Source organism: Macaca mulatta, chromosome 7, assembly GCF_049350105.2.
Source record: "Macaca mulatta isolate MMU2019108-1 chromosome 7, T2T-MMU8v2.0, whole genome shotgun sequence".
Taxonomy (NCBI): domain Eukaryota; kingdom Metazoa; phylum Chordata; class Mammalia; order Primates; family Cercopithecidae; genus Macaca; species Macaca mulatta.
Window position 1 is genome coordinate 96,199,864 of NC_133412.1, and position 20,218 is coordinate 96,220,081.

The 20,218-nt window shown below is 50.5% G+C and overlaps 1 protein-coding gene across 1 annotated transcript; it reads right to left on the reverse strand.

Annotated features, from left to right (window-relative positions):
- Positions 1-12,279: 12,279 nt before the first annotated feature.
- CEBPE (CCAAT enhancer binding protein epsilon) lies at positions 12,280-14,601 on the reverse strand. The gene is given in 2 exon segments (NM_001194337.2): positions 12,280-12,799; positions 13,569-14,601. Coding segments are annotated over 2 exon segments (846 nt in total). The 5' UTR covers positions 14,079-14,601; the 3' UTR covers positions 12,280-12,463.
- Between the last annotated feature and the right edge of the window lie 5,617 nt (positions 14,602-20,218).

The following is a 20,218-nucleotide window of genomic DNA, read 5'->3' on the forward strand; positions in this document are numbered from 1 at the left end:
TGTTGACTCAGTCTACAGTTCCCTGCCAGGAGGTCGGATATGAACCACCCTCTTCCAGAGGGGCCAGAGGTGGAGTGCTGGGGGAGGGGAAGTGTTATTCTGAGGCCTCAGCTGACCCTCCAAAGAGGAGCCTGCCTTATCCATGATGAAACTCTTTCCTTGTTTTTTGTTTGTTTGTTTTGTAGAGATAGAGTCTTGCTATGTTGTCCAAGCTGGTCTTAAACTCCTGGCCTCAAGTGATCCTCCTGCTTTGGCCTCCCAAAGTGCTGAGATTACAGGTGTGAGCCACTATGCCTGGCTGGGAACTCTTTCCTAATCCTTTCCATCCCTCGTCCTATTTCTTTTGCCTTTCTGAGTAGAAAACCTTGGAACCTTCACAGAACTAGAAAATTGGTGTCACCGGCCGGGCACGGTGGCTCACGCCTGTAATCCCAGCACTTTGGGAGGCCGAGGCGGGTGGATCATGAGGTCAGGAGATCATGACCACGGTGAAACCCCGTCTCTACTAAAAATACAAAAAATTAGCCGGGCGCGGTGATGGGTGCCTGTAGTCCCAGCTACCCAGGAGGCTGAGGCAGGAGAATGGCTTGAACCCGGGAGGCGGAGCTTGCAGTGAGCCAAAATTGCACCACTGCACTCCAGCCTGGGCGACAGAGCAAGACTACGTCTCAAAAAAAAAAAAAAGAAAAAAGAAAAAAGAAAATTGGTGTCATCATAACAGGGGAAGTGGGGGACAGAGATATTTTTTGCTTTGTAGTTGCCTGCTGGTCTCCCTGGACGTGGGCAAACAAGGCTTCTGCACTTCACTAGCCCCAGTTTCAGAACTGGGTGGCCTCTAACTAAACTACAAGACTTCTAGGATCTCCTACATCTATGTAGGGCTCTTAGTGGGTGCTCAACAAATACATGTTAGTTGACTGACACTTCCTCTAAGAGGCTGTTGTGTTAGGTCTGTTAGGTTTCACAGAAGCTGCTTTTAGGTGTGCAGAGGAGGGAAAAGAAAACTCTTTTTTTTTTTTTTGAGACTGAGTTTCGCTCTTCTCGCCCAGGCTGGAGTGCAATGGCGCAATCTTGGGTCACCACAAACTCTGCCTCCTGGGTTCAAGCGATTCTCCTGCCTCAGCCTCTGAAGTAGCTGGGATTACAGGCGCCCGCCACCAAACCCAGCTAAGTTTTTTTGTATTTTTAGTAGAGATGGGGTTTCACCATGTTGGCCAGTCTGGTCTCGAACTCCTGACCTCAGGTGATCCACCTGCCTCGGCCTCCCAAAGTTCTGGGATTATAGGTGTGAGCCACCGCACCCGACCAAGAAACTCTTAAAATGGACATTAATGTTCAAAGATGTTCTTAAGGAACTCTGTTTTCTTTGTTCATGCTGTGTTTTCACATCCTGTTTCCCTTGCTTGGATACTGCCCCCTCCCCTGCCTGCGTGGCTAATTCTTACCTTTCTGGTAATTACCCCTGGAAGCCTTTCTTAATACCCCCAGCCCAAATTCCACACCTGCCACAGTGGGTGGGGAACCACCTCACAGGAGGGGTCTCCCCTCCCAGCTCCTAACAGAACACTGTCATCCTCTGTTATAATTGTTGGCTTAGCGGCTCTCCCTCCACATCCTGAAGTCCTTGAAGGTAAGCCTGTTTCCTGTTGGTCTTTGTGTCCACACCACTCAGCACAGCCCTTCGGGCCTGGTCTTCAGTGCGTGGATGAAAACAAAGAACCTAACCCCATTATTTAACTTTTGAAGAAACATTTGTTTTAAGGCAGTATACTTTAATAGCTAATTGGTGACCAACATGGATTAGAGTTTAGAGTAGGGCTGCTGACTTCCCAAGGATTTTATACTTTCACATGCCAGAACTGTGGTTGAAACTACTGATTACAAGGGAGACACCTGTTGGGGCTCAGAAACTGTAGCCCAAAATACAGCATTGACATGCTGAACTGAAGAAGAAGCCTTAAGGTCTTCCTGACCATCCTGCCTTTCCCCCTTAAACACACACCCACACCCCTCATCTCTCCCAAAGCACAGGCCGTATCTGCCTAAGATCCAGACCCAATAAGTAAAGCAGTTTTTTTCTTCTTCCCTAAGATCAAGAATGTAACCACACCTGAGCAGGCCTTTTCACTGTTAGAACTGTTTACAAGTTAATCTCTGTTCCCAGATCCATTCATTCTCCTTAGTAATCATTTATTGTCCCTCAACAGAATTCCTGTTTTTCACCCCTCCTATAACCTGTTTTGCTAGGATCCAAGGCACCATTCTTTCTGTAACCTCAAGACCATATATAAGCTTCTGTATTTCATGGGGGTGGGGTTAGGTCTTCATTCTGAAGGTTCTCATATGTACATATAAATGTGTATGCCTTTGGAGAATTGTTTGAACCCAGGAGGCGGAGGTTGCGGTGAGCCAGGATGGCGCCATTCTACTCCAGCCTGGGCAACAAGAGCAAAACTCCGTTTCTAAATAAATAAATAAATATGTGTATGCCTTTTCTCCTATTACTCTGTCTCATGTCTGATTTTTCAGTGACCCTTCAGGGGCCCAGGGCCTTGGCTTTCACACACCCAAACTCTGGAGGCAAACCCACTCTGCCACTTTTTATCTATATAAATGTATATGTAACTTTGACCAAGTGCCCCAGTTTTCCCATGTGTAAAATAGGGGTGACTGTACTTTTGGGGTTGTTATTGAGAAGTAAGTGAATATTTATAAAGCACTGAGAACAGTGTATGGTTTATGGTAAATACTAAGTCAAGTAAAAAAATACGTATTATACACAGTGGCGTGGCTCATGCCTGTAATCCCAGCACTTTGGGAGGCTGAGGTGGGATGATCACTTGAGTCCAGGAGTTTCAGGCCATCCTGGGCAACATAGGGAGACCCTTCATCTCTTAAAAAAGGAAAAGGAAAAGAAAAAAAGGATACGTATTATATACACTGTCAATGCAGAGGAGACCTGTTCTTTTATTATTTACTTAGATTTATTATTATTCTATTTTATTTTTCTAAGACATGGTCTTGCTCTGTCCCCAAGCTGGAGTGCAGTGGCTCAATCACAGCTCACTGCAGCCACAACCTCCTGGGCTCAAGCAGTCCTCCCACCCCAGCCTCCCGAGTAGCTGGGACTGGAGGTGTGCACCACAGCGACCAGCTAATTTTTGTGTTTTTTGTAGAGACACAGTTTCGCAATGTTGCCCAGGCTGGTCTTGAACTCCTGAGCGCAAGTGATCTGCCCACCTTAGCCTCCCAAAGTGCTGGGATCACAGGCGTGAGTCACCATGCCTGTCATATTTTAAAAATTTATTTTTATTTTCATTTATTTTTGATATAGAGTCTTGCTCTGTGACCCTGGCTGAAGTTCAGTGGCATGATCATAGCTCACTGCAGTCTTGAACTCCTGGGCTCAAGCCCTCCTCCTACCTCAACCTCCTGTAGGTGTGTGCTGCCATGCCTGGCTAATTTTTAAATTTTCTGTAGATCATAGCTCACTGCAGTCTCAAACTCCTGGGCTCAAGCTGTCCTCCTACCTCAGCCTCCTGCAGGTGTGTGCTGCCATGCCTGGCTAATTTTTAAATTTTTTGTAGAGACAGGATCTTGCTGTGTTTCCCAAGCTGGTCTTGAACTCCTGGCCTGAAGTGATCCCCCAAAGCACTGGGATTACAGATATGAGCCACTATAGTTGGCCTGTTCTTTTATTATCACCATGTGTACAAATCTTTTCTTTTTCTTTTTTTTTTTTTTGAGATGGAGTCTCACTCTGTCGTCCAGGCTGGAGTGCAGTGGCGCGATCATGTGTACAAATCTTTAGAAGACTCTTGTTTTTTTCCATAAGGCAAACCTAGTCTTTTTCTCCAAATGTCTGGTCTTTTTTCCCCTAGATTTCTTAGGTTTTTCTGGCCTAAGTCTGCAGCTCCTAATGCTCTGCTGCTCCCCTGTGGCCATACTGAGACAGGGTGTGCTCTGGCCACGATATGGGCTGATCTTAACTTCATACATGGGGGTGGAAGAACTTCATGCATTTTAATAAATCCTTCCTGTCCTTTTAAAATTTAGATTTTTAATTTTTTGAGACAGGGTCTCACTTTGTCACCTGTGCTGCTATGCAGTGGTGCGATCACGGCTCACTGCAGCCTCAACCTGGGCTCAAGCAATTCTCCTGCCTCAGTCTCCCAAGTAACTAGGACCACAGGTACATGCCACCATGCCCAGCTAATTTTTAATCTTTCTTCTCTTTACACTGCAAATTCTTCTTAATCTTTCAAGATCCAACCCTGAGGTTATCTGCCAGTTGAGACTTCTTTGTTCCCCCAGGTAGAGAGAGTTCTCAAATCTTCTGTTCTCCAATAGCATTTCTTTCACATCTTTGAAGGAGCTCTCTTATTATGTTATCCTGACATTTATTTTTGTATTTTTTTCCCTGCTAGATGGTGGGCAGGGGCTGAGTCTTATTTGTCTCTGCCTCTTTAAAGAGGTATGAAGTAGTTGCAGGGCAATAATGGAGGTAAGAAGATGAAGATGAGGAAGGAGGAAGGAGGTAAGGAAAGAGTGAGAATAATATTCATTTTATGGGGCACAGCTTTGTGCCAACACGTTGTTCCAAGCACTTTATTTTATTTTATTGATTGATTGATTGATTGATTGAGACGGAGTCTTGCTCTGTCACCCAGGCTGAAGTGCAGTGGCATGATCCCGGCTCACTGCAACCTCTGCCTCATGAGTTCAAGTGATTCTCCAGCCTCAGCCCCCCAAGTAGCTGGGATTACAGGCATATGCCACCACACCTAGCTAACTTTAGTATTTTTAGTAAAGATGGAATTTTGCCATATTGCTCAGGCTCAAACTCCTGAGGTCTCCCCAAAGTGCTGTGATTACAGGTGTGAGCCACTGTGCCTGACTCAAGCACTTTATACTCATATAATTCTTTCAGCCACCTCATGAGGTAGGCATTATTATTATCCCAATTTTACAATCAAGGCACAGCAAAATTAGGCAATGTACATAGGTGGTAAGTGGCAGTATAGGAGTTGAACTGACATAGTTAGGCGCCTGAGCCCAGGCTTGAACCCACTGTGTAATCCTGCTTCTCCAGTGTGAAGTGATGAGAGGAAGAGGGTGAGGAGAAAACGTAATGAGGAGAGAATGGGGATAAGGAGAGAGGATGGAAGGATAAGAGAGGATGGGGTTAGACAAAAGAACAGAACTTAGAGAGAATGGGATGAAGGGGAGAAAAAGGGTTTGGTGGCCGGGCGCGGTGGCTCAAGCCTGTAATCCCAGCACTTTGGGAGGCCGAGACGGGTGGATCACGAGGTCAGGAAATCGAGACCATCCTGGCTAACACGGTGAAACCCCATCTCTACTAAAAAATACAAAAAACTAGCCAGGCGAGGTGGCGGGCGCCTGTAGTCCCAGCTACTCAGGAGGCTGAGGCAGGAGAATGGCGTAAACCCGGGAGGTGGAGCTTGCAGTGAGCTGAGATCCGGCCACTGCACCCCAGCCTGGGCGACAGAGCAAGACTCCGTCTCAAAAAAAAAAAAAAAAAAAGAAAAAGGGTTTGGTGGTAGGAAATTAGGGATAAGGAGAGAGGATGTTGATGAGGAACTGGGTGGAGATGAGAGAAATGTTGGCTGTAGAGAGAGGCTGGTAGGAGAAGAGCTGTCGTCCAGGTGGGGTCATCATTCATATGGATGCTCCCTCTGGCAGGCTGGCCTCTTGGCTCCCTCACCCTCTGTCTCTAACCATCTCCTCCATTCCTCCTAGTGAGCCTCTCCCAGGGCCATACCCAGAGCCTTATCACCACCAGAAACTGCAGCACCTATGAAATAACGGAATCAAACATCCCACGCTGATAGAATCTCCTTTCCTTATGGTGGTTTGCTCAAGCTGGCTCCCAGCAGCTGTTCTATGAAGCTCACTGAGGAACCACAGCCCTTCCCATCTTCACATCTCACCTTGTCTGCCTTAGGTTCCAGGCTCACCACTGCGATCCCCTTTTGTTAATGCCTTCAACTCCTCTCCCCTGTCTGTCCTTTCCATCTCATCTCCCTGGTTAAGTCCCAACTCTAGATGGACCTAACATTTGTCTTCTCCGCATTTGCTTTCAAGCATCTAAGGACCACTGGATAAAATCATCCCAGAGGACATGTCACTCTAAAGTGGTCATCATCAACTTCAGTTGGATGCTCTCAATGAAGAGCATCTCAGCAATGAGCTCCCTCTTCTACTCTCACCAACTAGGATTTTATACTTTCTTTCTTTTTTTTTTTTTTTGAGATGGAGTCTCACTCTGTTGCCCAGGTTGGAGTGCGGTGGCGTGATCTCAGCTCACTGCAAGCTCTGCCTCCTGGGTTCACATCATTCTCCTGCCTCAGCCTCCCGAGTAGCTGGGACTACAGGCGCCCGCCACCATTCCTGGCTAATTTTTTGTATTTTTAGTAGAGACGGGGTTTCACCATGTTAACCAGGATGGTCTCGATCCCTGACCTTGTGATCCGCCCACCTTGGCCTTCCAAAGTGCTGGGAGCCACTGCGCCCGGCCAGATTTTATAGTTTGAAACCCCCAGCCTCCCCTCCTTCTCAGTGACTTTTGGTTATCTCTTCTTTCATGGTGAAAATAAAAGCCATAAGATAGGAACAGCCCCAGCCTGCTACAAACCTATTTGTATTTGATTCTGTTGCCATCTCCTCTGTTTCTTGCTAAAAGAGAGGAGATGTCTTCTTCCCTTGGAAGGCCAGTTCTCCCTCTGATGCTCTGAATCCCATCTGAGGGAGCTTCTGGCTTCAGCTTCTTCAAGCCTGTCTGCCTCCTCCCAGCATCTTGCCCTGCACTCCCAGCATTCAGTCAGTGAATGAGAAGGACCTGCTTGGGAACCTTTGCATATACTTTTCTCTCTGTTGGGAACCCCCACTTTTTGCCAGATGAATTCTTTCTCACCATTTAGATATCCACCAATATGTTACCCTTTCAAAGAAGCCTTTCCCAACCCTCACATTTAAATCAGGTACCCATGTTAATATTGGCCATCAGTCACCCGTTTACTTTTGCTAGATGACACTGCCCACAATTTGTTTGTGGTCTTATGTTTGTCACTCTCACTAATCTATAAACCGCCAAAGGGCAGGGACTGTTCTCCTTATGTGTCCTGTAGCTTCTATAACAAAATGCTTGGCTTCAAGTAGGTGTTTAGTATGTATTTTTTGAGCAAATGAATGTGGTGAGAAGGCAGGAGGGAGGTGAGGGATGGAAGGGTGAGGATAGAAGATAGAAGGTGAGTAAATGGAGAGTGAGGAGAGGATGATAATGAGGAAAGTATGCAAAAGTGAGGCTGGGGATGGAGAGGAGAAGGGGTGAGGGGAGGACCAAGGAGAAGGGTCTTTGCACTGGACCTGTATAACGCTTCCAGACCCTGAGTAGGCTCCCAGGAGCTCTGTTTCTTGGGACCATGCTGCCTGTGAGGTTAGAAGGCAGGGCTGAAGGGAGGAGCTAGGCTTTATCTTAGGGTGCAGCCCTAACCTCAGATGGTGACAGAGCTGCAGCCAGCAGGGGTTTTGCAAACCGTCCCGATTGCAGCAGGCCAGCAGTCTCGCTGGGGACGAGCGGGTGGGGCCTGAGCTTATCTCCTGAGTACAGTCCTAACCTCAGATGGTGACAAAGCGGGAGCTAGAAGGCGTTTTGCAAACCGTCCCGATTGCAGCAAGGTTGGATAGCCTGGCCAGGGGTGACAGTGCTAGGTGTGGGAGCGGGGCAATAGGGGCTTGGACAGTTTAGGACTCCAGGTTGAAGCTTAGCTCATGGGGCATAGGGGATGGATCCATTCGACGTGTGGCTTGCCTCTACCTACCCCCAGAGCCCTGTTTCTTCTAAAAGGGAAGCAAATCTAAGGGAAAAATCTAGTCTGTCCCTGGACCTAAAATAAATAAATAATAAAAGAGAAGCTCTGTCCCTGGACCTAAAATAAATAAATAATAAAAGAGAAGCAAGAGGCTGCAGCTCTGTGGTGGGTCTCTCTCTATCATGAAGCCTGCCCCTTCCCAGGCCCTGGGACCTTTCCACTGCTTTCTGAAGTCAGAACTGATGGCCATTTTGGTAAAGTTAAGTTGCAGCCATTTTCCTCTGAAAACCCCAGCCTCTCCCCTTGGGGAGAATTTCTCATGTGCCACTGAGGTTTTCTGAGGCTGGTTATGGAAGCAGCTGACAGAGGCCAACCAGGGGTTCTGTCCAGCTTGGACTACTCCCATTTTGGAGCAGCCCATGCTGAGTCTTGGGAGGAGGGGTCTGCCTGCGGGGGGCTGGTGAGGGTGACGGGAAGTGACTGGCCTGTCTGAGAGGAGACGCACAGGCCCTCAGCCAGCCCTGCCTGTTGTTGCCTCAGTGTCTCCTGAACAGCCCCCTTCATCCCATAGTCCCCTCACTGGCTTGGAGCAGGGTAGGGGGTGGAGGTGAAGAGGCCCCTTTCCACCCACAACCCCAACCGGGATCTTGCAACACTGGGATGGGGGCCCTGGGGGCCCAGACATGTGGCAATCTGTGTAGAGGGGTGGGGAGGTGTGCACCGAGCAGGGGGGTGGGGGCAGCTTTCACAAGCCACCACCGCTGCTGACTGACCTTGGCAGACTCACCTTGGGCAGCTTCCTCCCTCTGCAGTGTCTCCCCACTGTCTGCCTTCTCCTCTGCAGCTTCCCTGTGGCCTAAGATCCTGTCTCTCAGCTCAGGATTCTCATTCTGCTCCCCAGTTCTGCTCCAGAAAGAAAAGTGGGCCTGAGCTGTGGGTGCTGAAGCAATAGGACTGCTTGTGTGTGCTGTTTGGACCTTGATTTGCTGGTTTTCACCGGTCCTGGTGCATTTCCCCAGGCAGGGTTTGGCTAACAGCCCTTCCCCGGGCTCCTTTCTATCATCTCCTTCCCCAGTGGTGACAGCCTTACTGTGGTGAAGGTGACAGGAGGACCAAGGGGCAGGGAAGCTGAATCCAGGGGCAGAGAGAACCCTGCTCTCCACCTCCCCCAGCTTCTTAGGTACCATCCTTCTTGACGGAGGGAATGAAAATAGTCATTTGCAACCCCTGGAGCCCCATTCTGGAGGGAAGGTGCATCTTTTTCTTACTTATCCTCTCCTTCCTTCTTTCATTCAGCATCCACTCCTGGCTTCCTTTTTCTTGGTCACCTTAGGGCTTTTGCATTTACCCTTCCCTCTGTTCACCCTTACTCTCAAGACATACCTGCCTCCTTCTCAAATTTTTTCAAGTTTCAGTTGAAATGTCATTTCCTCAGAGAGACCTTTCCTGGCCACCCCAGCTAAAATAGCCTCCCTATCTGTTGGTTTATTTGGTTTCCCCAATGGGCTATTCGAATTGAGTAAGCAGGAGAAGTTAATTAAGGTGCTTTATGAAGATGTGAACCAATAGTATCCGGGGAGAGTTCCTGGAGTGGTGAAGTCCCCTGGGCTAGCCCAGTATGGGGGCCTGAGGGCCTGGAATCCTCTGGGAGGGACTGTGGAGAGCGCCGGTCAGCAGGGGGCTCCCATCACTCTCCTCCTGCCAGTCTCACCCGCACCCCCTGAGAAGCTGGTTGATGTAGGGAGGCATCCACCTGGGGACTGTGTAGGGTGATGAAGGGTGGAGAGGGTTTTGGAGGGACAAAGGAAGACATTCAACACACTTGTTTATTGACTTTTTCTTCCTACTCCTGCTGAGAACTTGTCTCATTTCCAGAAAAGATACTCAACAAATACTTGTTGAGTAAGTTATGTTGGCCAAAACCAATTGAGGTCAGATGGAAAGCCTCCTTCAGGAAGTGTGCCCTCTGGCTCTGACTCATCCCCCTGGAATATGATCTGACGCAAAGGATTGGGATGTGTTCAGCTGCTGCACGTCACGCTGGGATCGCAGTGGGGAGATGGGGATGTGACTCCTCCAGACTGGGTACCAGTCAGGAAGGCTCCACTAGGCACCGGCCCTGAGGACCTGACGGAGTGAGTGGGGACCTGAGAGGAGATACAATTCAGAGCTGTGGGAACGAAGCCTGGGCTTGATGCTGAAGCAAGCCAGGTCCCATCACCCAGAACCTTGAAAGTACGTCAAGGGACAGTGGTCTTGAGCTGAGAGGAGGAAATCCGGAGGTTGAGTCATTTACCATGTTCTGTACAAACCTGCCTTATGCAACCTATCCCCCTGGGCTGAAAGGAAGGTGTGAGGATTCTCCCAGGTGCCCACAGAGACTGGTACCTCCCCTCCTTCCAAACTCAGGAAGCTCCCATCAGTCCCTACACTGAAGGTTCAGCTCTGTCCCTCCAAACCAGACCTGGGGCACGGGCCTCCAGGACACAGAGGTAGGAGAGATGGTGCCCGAGAGACACAGGGGCAAAAGCAGGAAAAGGACTGAGTCCTGGGCAAGATAGACATGTCACACACAGATGCCCGAGGTGTGGGAGGGCTCTACTGCTGGAGATTTGAAGAAGGGAGAGAGATCTGGGATGATCCAGACACCAGGATCTTGCCCTCTCAGAAAATTATTCCTTGATGTCTGACTCAGGCTTTCCCAGCACTGGCCTAGGAGAGACTTTAACAAGTCCTTAATCTGTCCCTGGCTCCCTGATACTGTTGAGCACTGTTCTTTACTGAATGTGATTCATGTGACACTCAAACTGAGTATCTGTGAGGAGAGCGTCGCACGGAGTAGAGAGAGAGGTACCATGTACCGAGGCAGCAAAGGGACTCAGTGAGTGTCAGGAGAAGCCTCTTACCCCCTCTGGCCCTCAACTGCTTTATCTATAAAATGTGGCTCACCCTATCTTGCTGGTCTGAGGGCAGAGCCGATGATCTCTTGAGGTCTCTTCCAGCACATCTTGAGATCTGTGATTTTATGGAGCTAATTTTGGTTCTGCCTCTAAACAATTGTGTGACTCCAGGTAAGTCCCTTCCCCTCTTTGCGGCCTGTTTTCTTACCTACAAAATCAGTTTAGATGAGATCTCCGAGGTCCTTTCAGTTCCAGCAAAATGGAGGAATCGTCATAAATATGCTTATTACATGCAAAGTTTTCTTTTTCTTTTTTCTTTTTTTTTTTTTTTTTTTGAGACGGAGTCTCACGCTGTTGCCCAGGCTGGAGTGCAGTGGCGCGATCTCGGCTCACTGCAAGCTCCGCCTCCCGGGTTCCCGCCATTCTCCTGCCTCAGCCTCCTGAGTAGCTGGGACTACAGGCGCCCGCCACCGCGCCCGGCTAATTTTTTTTTTTGTATTTTTAGTAGAGACGGGGTTTCACTGTGGTCTCGATCTCCTGACCTTGTGATCCGCCTGCCTCGGCCTCCCAAAGTGCTGGGATTACAGGCTTGAGCCACCGCGCCCGGCCAAAGTTTTCTTTTTCTATGAATATAACACTACAGAGTGGGTACGAATATTGCTACCATTTTGCAGATGAGGAAACCGAGGCACAGAGAGAAGTAATGGCTGAAGGCTCACAGCTAGTAAGTAGCAGAGTATGATTCAAACTGAGGCTCTTAATTACTGTACCATCTGTCTCTTAGGCTGGAGTCCAATGCCAAAGAAAATGCTGCTTTGAGTGAGGGGTGTCCCTGGCACAGGCAGATTGTCATCCTCCTTCTCATTACCAGTGTTCTCATACACAAATCCGCTTTCCAGGTCTCTCCCAACTGATTCCTGTCCCATGCACTCAATTCTCAAGCTTTACGGAACTGGAGCCCCAGGGATGAGGGACAAAGGATGGAAATGAGTAGGTGGGAGCAGCATTGGGAGGGTGTCCATCTGGTAGACTGAGGCATCGGAACTGGAGAGAAGAGATGGCAGGCTGGATCAAGGGACCATAAATATGGCAGAGCCATCAGGAATTTTCCCGTGGTCACCTGGGGCAGGAGCTCCCAGACCTATACTTCGAGGTGAGAGAGGGTGGACCTGGGAGCCGCAGGCCTGGGCATGAAGGACTGTGTGGTGCCAGGATCTCCCTACAAGCTACAGATCTTTGTTAGCAGAGCATACAAAGGTTGCTCCAGGTCCTGCGGGGGGCGGGGATGTGCCTTCAGATCACAGAAGCGGGTGATGGGGATGTCAGGGAGAGAAAAGCAGAGTGGCAGATACATGGTCTGGTTGTGTAGCATGTAGGGGGCTGGCTGTGGACAGCATGTCTGTGTTTCCACATGTCCATTTGGATATGGAAACAAGAGGTGCAGACCTAGCCACATGCATCCTCTGTCCCCAGGGTCCTCCATCACACACACACACACACACACACATACACACACACACACACACACACAGAGCCAACAGTCCCAACACCCAGTCACAGTGCAACTTTATTCAGCCACATAATCATTATGCTGGGTCCTGCCCTTCCTTGCCACCCCGGTTGCCATTTATCCATGGTCTATGTCTCAGGGTTCTAGGCCCCCAGCAGGATGGGGGTTCGCAGAGTCAGGCCGTGCCACGGAGCCTGGTGCCCAAAGTCCACCAGCCAGACTCAGCTGCAGCCCCCCACGCCCTTGATGAGGTTGGCCGCCTCAGGGATCTGGCGGAAGAGGTTGCGGAGGGTGTCTAGCTCCTGGGTGAGCTGCTCCACGCGGCTGCGGAGGCGCTCGTTCTCTGCCATGTACTCCAGCACCTTCTGCTGCGTCTCCAAAATGCGCCTCTTGGCCTTGTCCCGGCTCTTGCGCACTGCGATGTTGTTGCGCTCCCGCCTCAGCCGGTACTCAAGGCTATCTTTGTTCACTGCCTTCTTGCCCTTGTGTAAGGGGCCAGCGGGGGAGGGCGCCTTCAGGAGGGGACTGCAGGGCGGTGCGGCAGTGGCCAAAGGGGCCTGGAGGGGAAGGCACGGAGAGACGGAGAGGTGAGGGCTGGCCAGGAGGCAGAGCGAAGGCGGGACGAGAATCTCTGCAGCCAGGGCACACTTGCTGCATCGAAGGAATACAGGACTCAGAGCCAGCTCCTGTCTCTCAGGTCAAAACTATCATCACCCTGCTTCTGGGAGATGGTGACCCAGATGCACAGGGTTCTCTGCTTGAGACCAAAACTCCCTTTCACGTCCTCACACTTTCTTTCTTTCTTCTTTTTTGTAAAGATGGAGCCTTGCTATGTTGCCCAGGCTGGTCTCCAACTCCTGGCCTTAAGCGACCGTCCTGCTTTGGCCTCGCAAAGCGCTGGGATTACAGGCATGAGCCGCTGCACCCAGCCAATGTTCTCACACTTTCTGAGTACACTTTCCCTCAATCTGTCTTGAGTCTCCTGTTCTATGACCAGCAGACATTTCTTACAGAAGCAGGCGGCAGAGAAACAAGAGGAGGGGGCATGGTGAGCAGCAGAGAGGCTGGTGGTGGGGGGCCTGAGATCAAGGTAGGCCAGCTTGCCGCAGGGTCTTTGGGACATGGTGGGGATTCAGGGTGGGAATGAATTCACAGAGAAGGAAAGGGAGGTCATGGTGCGGTGTGAGCACAGAGGACTGTGGGTTGGGTCCATTTCACAGAGCAACACCAAGCACAGACTCAGCAGCGTGAGCAGGGGCACAGGGTCCTGTCCACACCAGCCTCTCCAGCCCGGGGCAGGAGGGAGGAGGGCTGACCTGCTCTTACCTTGAGAACGCGCAGAGGCTGGCCGGGTGCTGCCAGGGTTGGGGGCAGGTGCATGGCTGTCTGCCCACAGTGTGCCACTTGGTACTGCAGGGGATTGTAGCCGCCTCGGCTGGCAGCTCGGCTGCCCTCTGGCCCCCGGGGCTCCTCCTTCACCGCCACAGCCCTGGGGTCGTAGCTCCCTGGGTTGCTGTAGATGCCAGGCCCCAGCGCCTTCCTGTCTGGGCCGAAGGTATGTGGAGGGTAGGCAAAGGGCCGAGGGTCAGGCGGCAAGTAGTGGGGGAAGGCAGGGGTTCCGGGGCCCTTGAGGCCTCTGGCCTCAGGCGCTGGCTTCACCGCAAAGAGATCGGAGAGAAGCTGCTCTTCCCCAGACTCGATGTAGGCAGAGAGGTCAATGGAGGCCTCATGCTCACACATGTCCCCCAGATCCCCGGGCCCAGCTCGGCCCCCTGAGAACTCAAGTGGCTGCTGGCCGCCCCGGGGCTCACACTCGTAGTAGGTCCCGTGGGACATGGCCGGCCCGCCCCCTCGGCTCCCCGCCCCCACCTGCTCTTGAGGCACCCCTTGGGGTGCTCGGGTTGCCCTCTCTCTACCTCCTCCTGACCTGGGCCTGCCCTCTCTCGATCTCCTGCCCTAGACCTGCCCTCTGCAGTCTCCTCTGTCACCCACTCCTGTGTGGCCTCTCTCCCCCCTCTGCTCTGCTTCCTTTTCCTTCCTCTGTAGTCAATGCCTCTCTTCTCTTCCCTTTTTTCCCCTCTCTCCCCTTGGGGTGACTCAGGGAGGGGCAGGACACACCCCAGAGGGAGAGATGTAAGCCTTAGAGAAAGGCGACTCCTGGCCTATTCAGCAGTTGGGGACACTCCTCGGTCAGGGTCCAAGCCAGGGTTCTGGAGATGCCAGAAGCTGATGCTTCTGGGAATGCCTGTCCACTCCCTCCTGAGCCCAGGGGACTCCAAATCCTCACCAAGGGCAACACCCTACTCTGAGCGTCCTCCTCCCTCCAACTGTGAAAAAGTTCTACGCAGAATGAGGTTCCAGGTTAGAGTGAAGAAAGCCCTCTTCCAGTGCCGACCCTCAGTTGGGTCTCAGCTCCTCCCTTGACATGCCTTCCTCTGGCTCTCCCCTGATGCTGGGCTCCACCTACTCCCAGGAGACAGTTTCTTTTGTGGCCTCACCTCCCAGAGCATTCTCTGAGTGTAGGCCAGGGTTTTGTTTTGTTTTGGTTTGTTTTTGAGGGGTCTGGGGAGTAGTGATAGGTCCTAGGAACAAGCTATACATGGGAGCCTGCATGGTGCTGGAGAGAGTACGCTCATTTGCTAGGTTTTTGCACAGGGGCTGTGCAATAGCCCAAATATGAGTATGTTTCCAGCCCCAGCTACCTGTAGCAGCCTGGCACAGTTCCTAACTCCCTGGGCTTGGTTGAAGCACCTGGTCAGGACTTGGGCCTTGCACTGCAGGCCCAGGCAGGCTGCTGCCCTTGGAATAGACAGCCATAATCCTCCGGTGGCTCCAGCACTTCTCTCTTCCAGCTGTTCTCTGCTGCAAGAGGCTCAGGCTGGCGCTTTGCCCCTCACCCTGGGCCTGAGGCTCTGCCTCTGGTTTCCTGTGCCCTGGGCTGCAGGGCTCAGGAGCTTGCTGCAGCTCGTTTGCTGTCTTTCCTTTTGCATGGCTGCTCTCTGATCTCCAATGCGTGTCTCTTGGGTCTACTTCCTCTTGTGAGGTTTGAGAAGCCTCTTATGTCATCACCTCTTCCTGGGGCTCTGTTTTAGGGTCTCCAGGAGAAGCCCATGGCTCTCTATCTGCAATTCTTGGTTCTGTGCTGGCTCTCCTCTTCCCTTTTCTCTTTCCTTTGGGAACTCCCAACTGCCTCCTTTCAGAGACACCTGCTCAGGTCCTGCTTTTACCTGTTGAATTTCATCTCCAAAAGGTCCAGCGGAGGGGGGGGTGGGGGTGGGGGGGAGGAAAGGGCACATAGAAATGTTACTGTCTCTTTTATGACCAGCAAGTACTCTGGGTGCCCCAGGGGGGCCAGAAGTTTTTGTAAGTTGGGCCAAACAAGGGCTGGGTCACTGTGAGTGGGCCCCAGTGGGACAAGTGCAGAGAGGATGTGTGTGGCATTGAACATTAAAATTTTAAAAATGTGTATTCTGGTTAGCATATTCCTTCCATCCTCCCTACCCCAACACCTACCCTAGATGCTGTCTGTGCATGACTTGAGACACAGCCAGATATGCTTTCTCTGAAAGCACAGTGACCTGGTATGAGGAGATCTGTGTGCATCCCAGAGACAGATGTCAGGAATTAGGGAGATTTCTCCATTTCAAAGCTGAGCTCTCAGTTTGGTGGCAGTGCTTCTGTTGACCACCAGGTGGCAATATTGGCCCCAATATTTCGGACTTGGAGGGCTGCTGTGGTCCGGACTCAGGTGGACAGCAGAGGGCAGCCTCTCACAGCTCTGGCTCTCAGCAAGCTCCTGCGGGGGGTCTGGAAGGAGGAAGAGGAGACCTGGCTGGGATGGGGTCTTGCAGTGCAGTTCTAGGGAGAATAAGCAGCTTGCAAGTCCTGCGTCCAGGGCCTTGTCTCCATGAGGAGAAATTCTGTCCCCTCCGCTACTTTGAAATAATGATAATGAATAGGCCTTGTGCTTTCTGATAAATTAATGCTTTTTCAATCCTTGAAACATACACTTTTTCATGCTCTTTGCCTATGGGTTATGCAGGAAGGTAGGCAAGGCAGACAGTATTTTTATTCCTACTTTATAAACAAGGATAACAAGGCTGAGAGGCTGAGCTGCCCAAGGTCATCCAAGGAGGATGCCTGGTTCATCTCTGGCTGAAGGGATGGGAAGGGGCTGCTATGTGACTTGGAGAACCTTCCTGGCACTCATTTGGCCACCATGGGGAGGGGGAAGTCTGCATCAGTAGCTGCGCAGGAGGAAGTGGGAGGTATGTAAATAGAGCCGCAGGAAATGAGAAAGTCAGCAGCTTTAGCCATGGTGAGATAAATCTCTGCCCCGGCCTCCCCGGCTAGTGCTGACGTTGCTGGTACGCTGACCTCAGTGTTTCCCAGTAACAGGGGTTTGGCTGGGGCAGGCAGGGCTCTGGATGTCAGGGTAGGGTAGGGGGAGCTCTGGACAGGAAGGGGAGGTGGGGAGGGCAGTGCCAGTCAGTGGCTGGGGGATGCTTGCTCAGGAGAGGAAAGAAGCTCTCCCGGGTCAGCAGGATCATTTTTCCTTTGCCACTGCAGTTACTACCTGTTTGGATGAACTGAAATGATGCATGTTTGTTATCTTAGTGACTTTGTAACAGGCCTCCTTCCAGTGCCACTTTTTTGGTGAATTAAGACTTTCCCAGTAGGAAGGTAGCTGAGCATGGCTGTGAAGTGTTAAGAGAGAACTGGGCTCAAATCTGGCCTCTGTCACTAACCAACTCCATGACTCTGGGCAAGTTACTTAATCTTCCTTGCAAAGTGGCAGTAGTAATACCTCCTTCATAGGGTTGTTTAATTTAAACTGTGAATAACATAGTGTATGTCATGCAACTGGTCTTAGTAAATGTAAAGTCTCCTTCTTCTCTTCCTCTGACCTCTCATTGCAGTTTTATCTGTGTCTCCTTGACACTCACTACCTGCTGCCTGGTGTGGTGCGTCAGTTTGACGAACATTTTTGAGCACATAGGTACCAGGCACTGCACGGGGTCTGGGGATGTGTTGGCTTTAGCCCTTGCCAATAGGGATCACAGCCCAGCAGGAAGGCCCACAGGCAGTGGTTCCAGCATGGCATGGGTGGTCTGTGGAGCCAGGATGCGCACACATATGTGTGCCATGCATATCCTTGGTTTTGTTCCCCTAGCAAACTATTTGCTTTTTGAGGGTAGAGTCAGTTACATCTTTTGGACCTCTTCAACTATGGTGATCACATTTCCTGAATTAAAATGAAGGACAGGGCCGGGTGCGGTGGCTCGCACTTGTAATCCCAGCACTTTGGGAGGCTGAGGCGTTTGGATCACGAGGTCAGGAGATCAAGACCACCCTGGCTAACATAGTGAAACCCCGTCTCTACTTAAAAAAAAAAAAATTAGCTGGGCGTGGCGGCACGTGCCTGTAATCCTGGCTACTCTGGAGGCTGAGGCAGAAGAATCTCTTGAACCTGGGAGGCGGAGGTTGTAGTGAGCCAAGATCACGTCACTGCACTCCAACCTGGCAATAAAGCTAGACTCCGTCTCAAAAAAAAAAAAGAAGGACAGGCAGGTTGACACATCTGAATATCCTTATGAAGACAATGGAAGAAAATATTTGAAGTCTGTGCTGACTTAGAAAAATCAGGAAAAAAATTTACTATTTCTACAGCATATAGCAAAGTCTTTGACAGAATGGTCACAAAAAGATTTGTTGTGTGACCACATTAAATAAATGAATGCATAAGCAGCTATGATTTCAGTGACTTTCAAAATGTTCCCAAATTCCCTAAACTCAGAGCATGTGAAATTCCTAGCATTAAAGCGACTGACAGGGTTAAGACGGGAAATGGCCAGGTTAAAAGTAAATGTTTGTTGCCCGGGAGGAGACCCACATTTGCCCATTTGACCAGGTTGACAAGATCAGCAGGTGTCACAGAAAGAGAGGGTGCTCCTGAAGGACAAGTGCCTCCATGGAGTGAGAAGGGATGAGGGACAGGACTTGCTCAAATGGGGCAATAGGGAGGAGCCTGGGGCAGTCCAGGGAAAGAAAAGGTGTGTGTGCTGGGGAAGGGGGGCCCAAAGGGCAGATGTGAGGCTTGGAAAAGACTGGCCTCTGCCTTTTGGGACAACTTAAAATTGGAAGATTGAGGAACTGTTTACGATTAGGTCCAGCTCTCTCTCTTAAAATGCTAAGCAGGTAAGGTGACTTGCCCAAGGACACACAGCTGTTTAGTGGCCGGCCTCCCAGCTTGGCGTCCCTGTTGAATGGCGAGCTTCCAGCCTGTCTGGAAGAATGACAGTCACAAAGCAGGAGTGTTGGCATCAGGCCAGGACTGGGAGTGGCGGCATCTTGCCTGCCTTGTCCTCACAGTGTTCCAGATGGTGAAGGGTGATGTCTTAACACCACTGCCCCTCCACCACCCCCTTTTCCCCGCCCTTGCCCTACATCTGCTAGCAGTGCTGGCTCTGGACACGCAGCCAGGAAGGCAGTCCATAAAGACAGGGACACAAAGCAAGGACTGGGGCTAATCCCATCAACTTCCTCTGGCAGTTAACCCAAAACGCCAGGAAGTACTTGTACATACCTTAACGACTTCTTCCTTTATCCCTGTCCTAGTCCAATGGTCCTCCTACTCTTCCTCCTAGAGCTAACTCTTCTTCTCAGATGGCTCTGTCTAGCTGAGTGAACCTAGCCTTACCTCCCAGGCCCTCCCATCAAGCTCCTCGGATCCTGACTCGCCCCATAGACTTGGCTCAGGCTGTGCTGATGAGAGAAGCCTTTGCTGATCAAGCTTTGGGAGGACGTCTGCCTTTGCCTGCCTCAGCTTGGCTGGGTGCCGTCTCTCCCTTGCCCACGTTCCCACCCTGGGCAGTGTTGAGTTCTTCCCAGTTAATCTGCAGGCTTTCACTATGGTGCACAGAGCAGGAACTTAGTAATACTTCGTGACTCCAAGAAGGAATGAGTGAGTGTTGGTAAATAAAAAAGTACAGAAGGTCATGGTTTTGGACTAAGCTCCTGCTCTAGGCCCCACAGACCAGACTAAAATCAAAATGGAATCCCCCATGCTAAAGTTCCACATCACCAAATCTAAACTAAGTTGTTATCTGACCTGCCTAGAAATCAGGAGAGAGATATAACAGCCAATTAAAACAGGTCAATTTCAATATTCAATGGGCATGATAATGAAGTTCCCTCTGCTTTAATCTTTACACAAAACACGGTAGCCTGAAGGATCCTGATATTAACTAATCAGTTATTTTTCTATTGTTCTGTCTCCCTGTCCCCACCTTACGAGAAAAGTAACTTTGTTTCTGAGACAGGGGCTTGCTCTTCCGCCCAGGTTGGAGGTGCAGTAGCGCAATCACAGCTCACTGTGGCCTCAACCTCCCAGGCTCAACCTGTCCTCCTTTCGGCCTCAGCCTCCCAAGTAGCTGGGACTACAAGCACATACCACCATGCCCAGCTAATTTTATCTTTTGTAGAGATGAGGTCTTGCTATGTTGCCCAGGCTGGTCTCAAACTCCTGGGCTCAAGAGATCCTCCCTCCTCGGCCTCCCAAAGGGCTGGGATTACAGGAGTGAGCCACTGTGCCCAGCCAAGAAAAGCAACTTTGAAAAGTGACTAACCAGCTTTCTTCAGCCCTTTCCTGTCTGTAAAGCCAACCTCTTCTGCTCAACTCTTTGGAACATGTATTCTATTTAATGGAATGAAGTGTTGCCTGATTCCAGAATTACAGTAAACAGTTGAGATCTGTAAATTTGTTGTACTTTTGTCTTTTGATGATGTTTTTGGTTCAGAATGAGAGTCAGTGGTTTGAATGCACTGGTACTGAGTCCCTACGATAGCTAGAAGTTACAGAGAGCAAGAGCTTTTAGGAATGGCATTCTGGAAGGAACCTGGCACGATCTCCTAAGAGGAAATGCCTGGTGACTCTGTCTCAAAAGGTTACTTAATTATCAACACCACCAACTTCA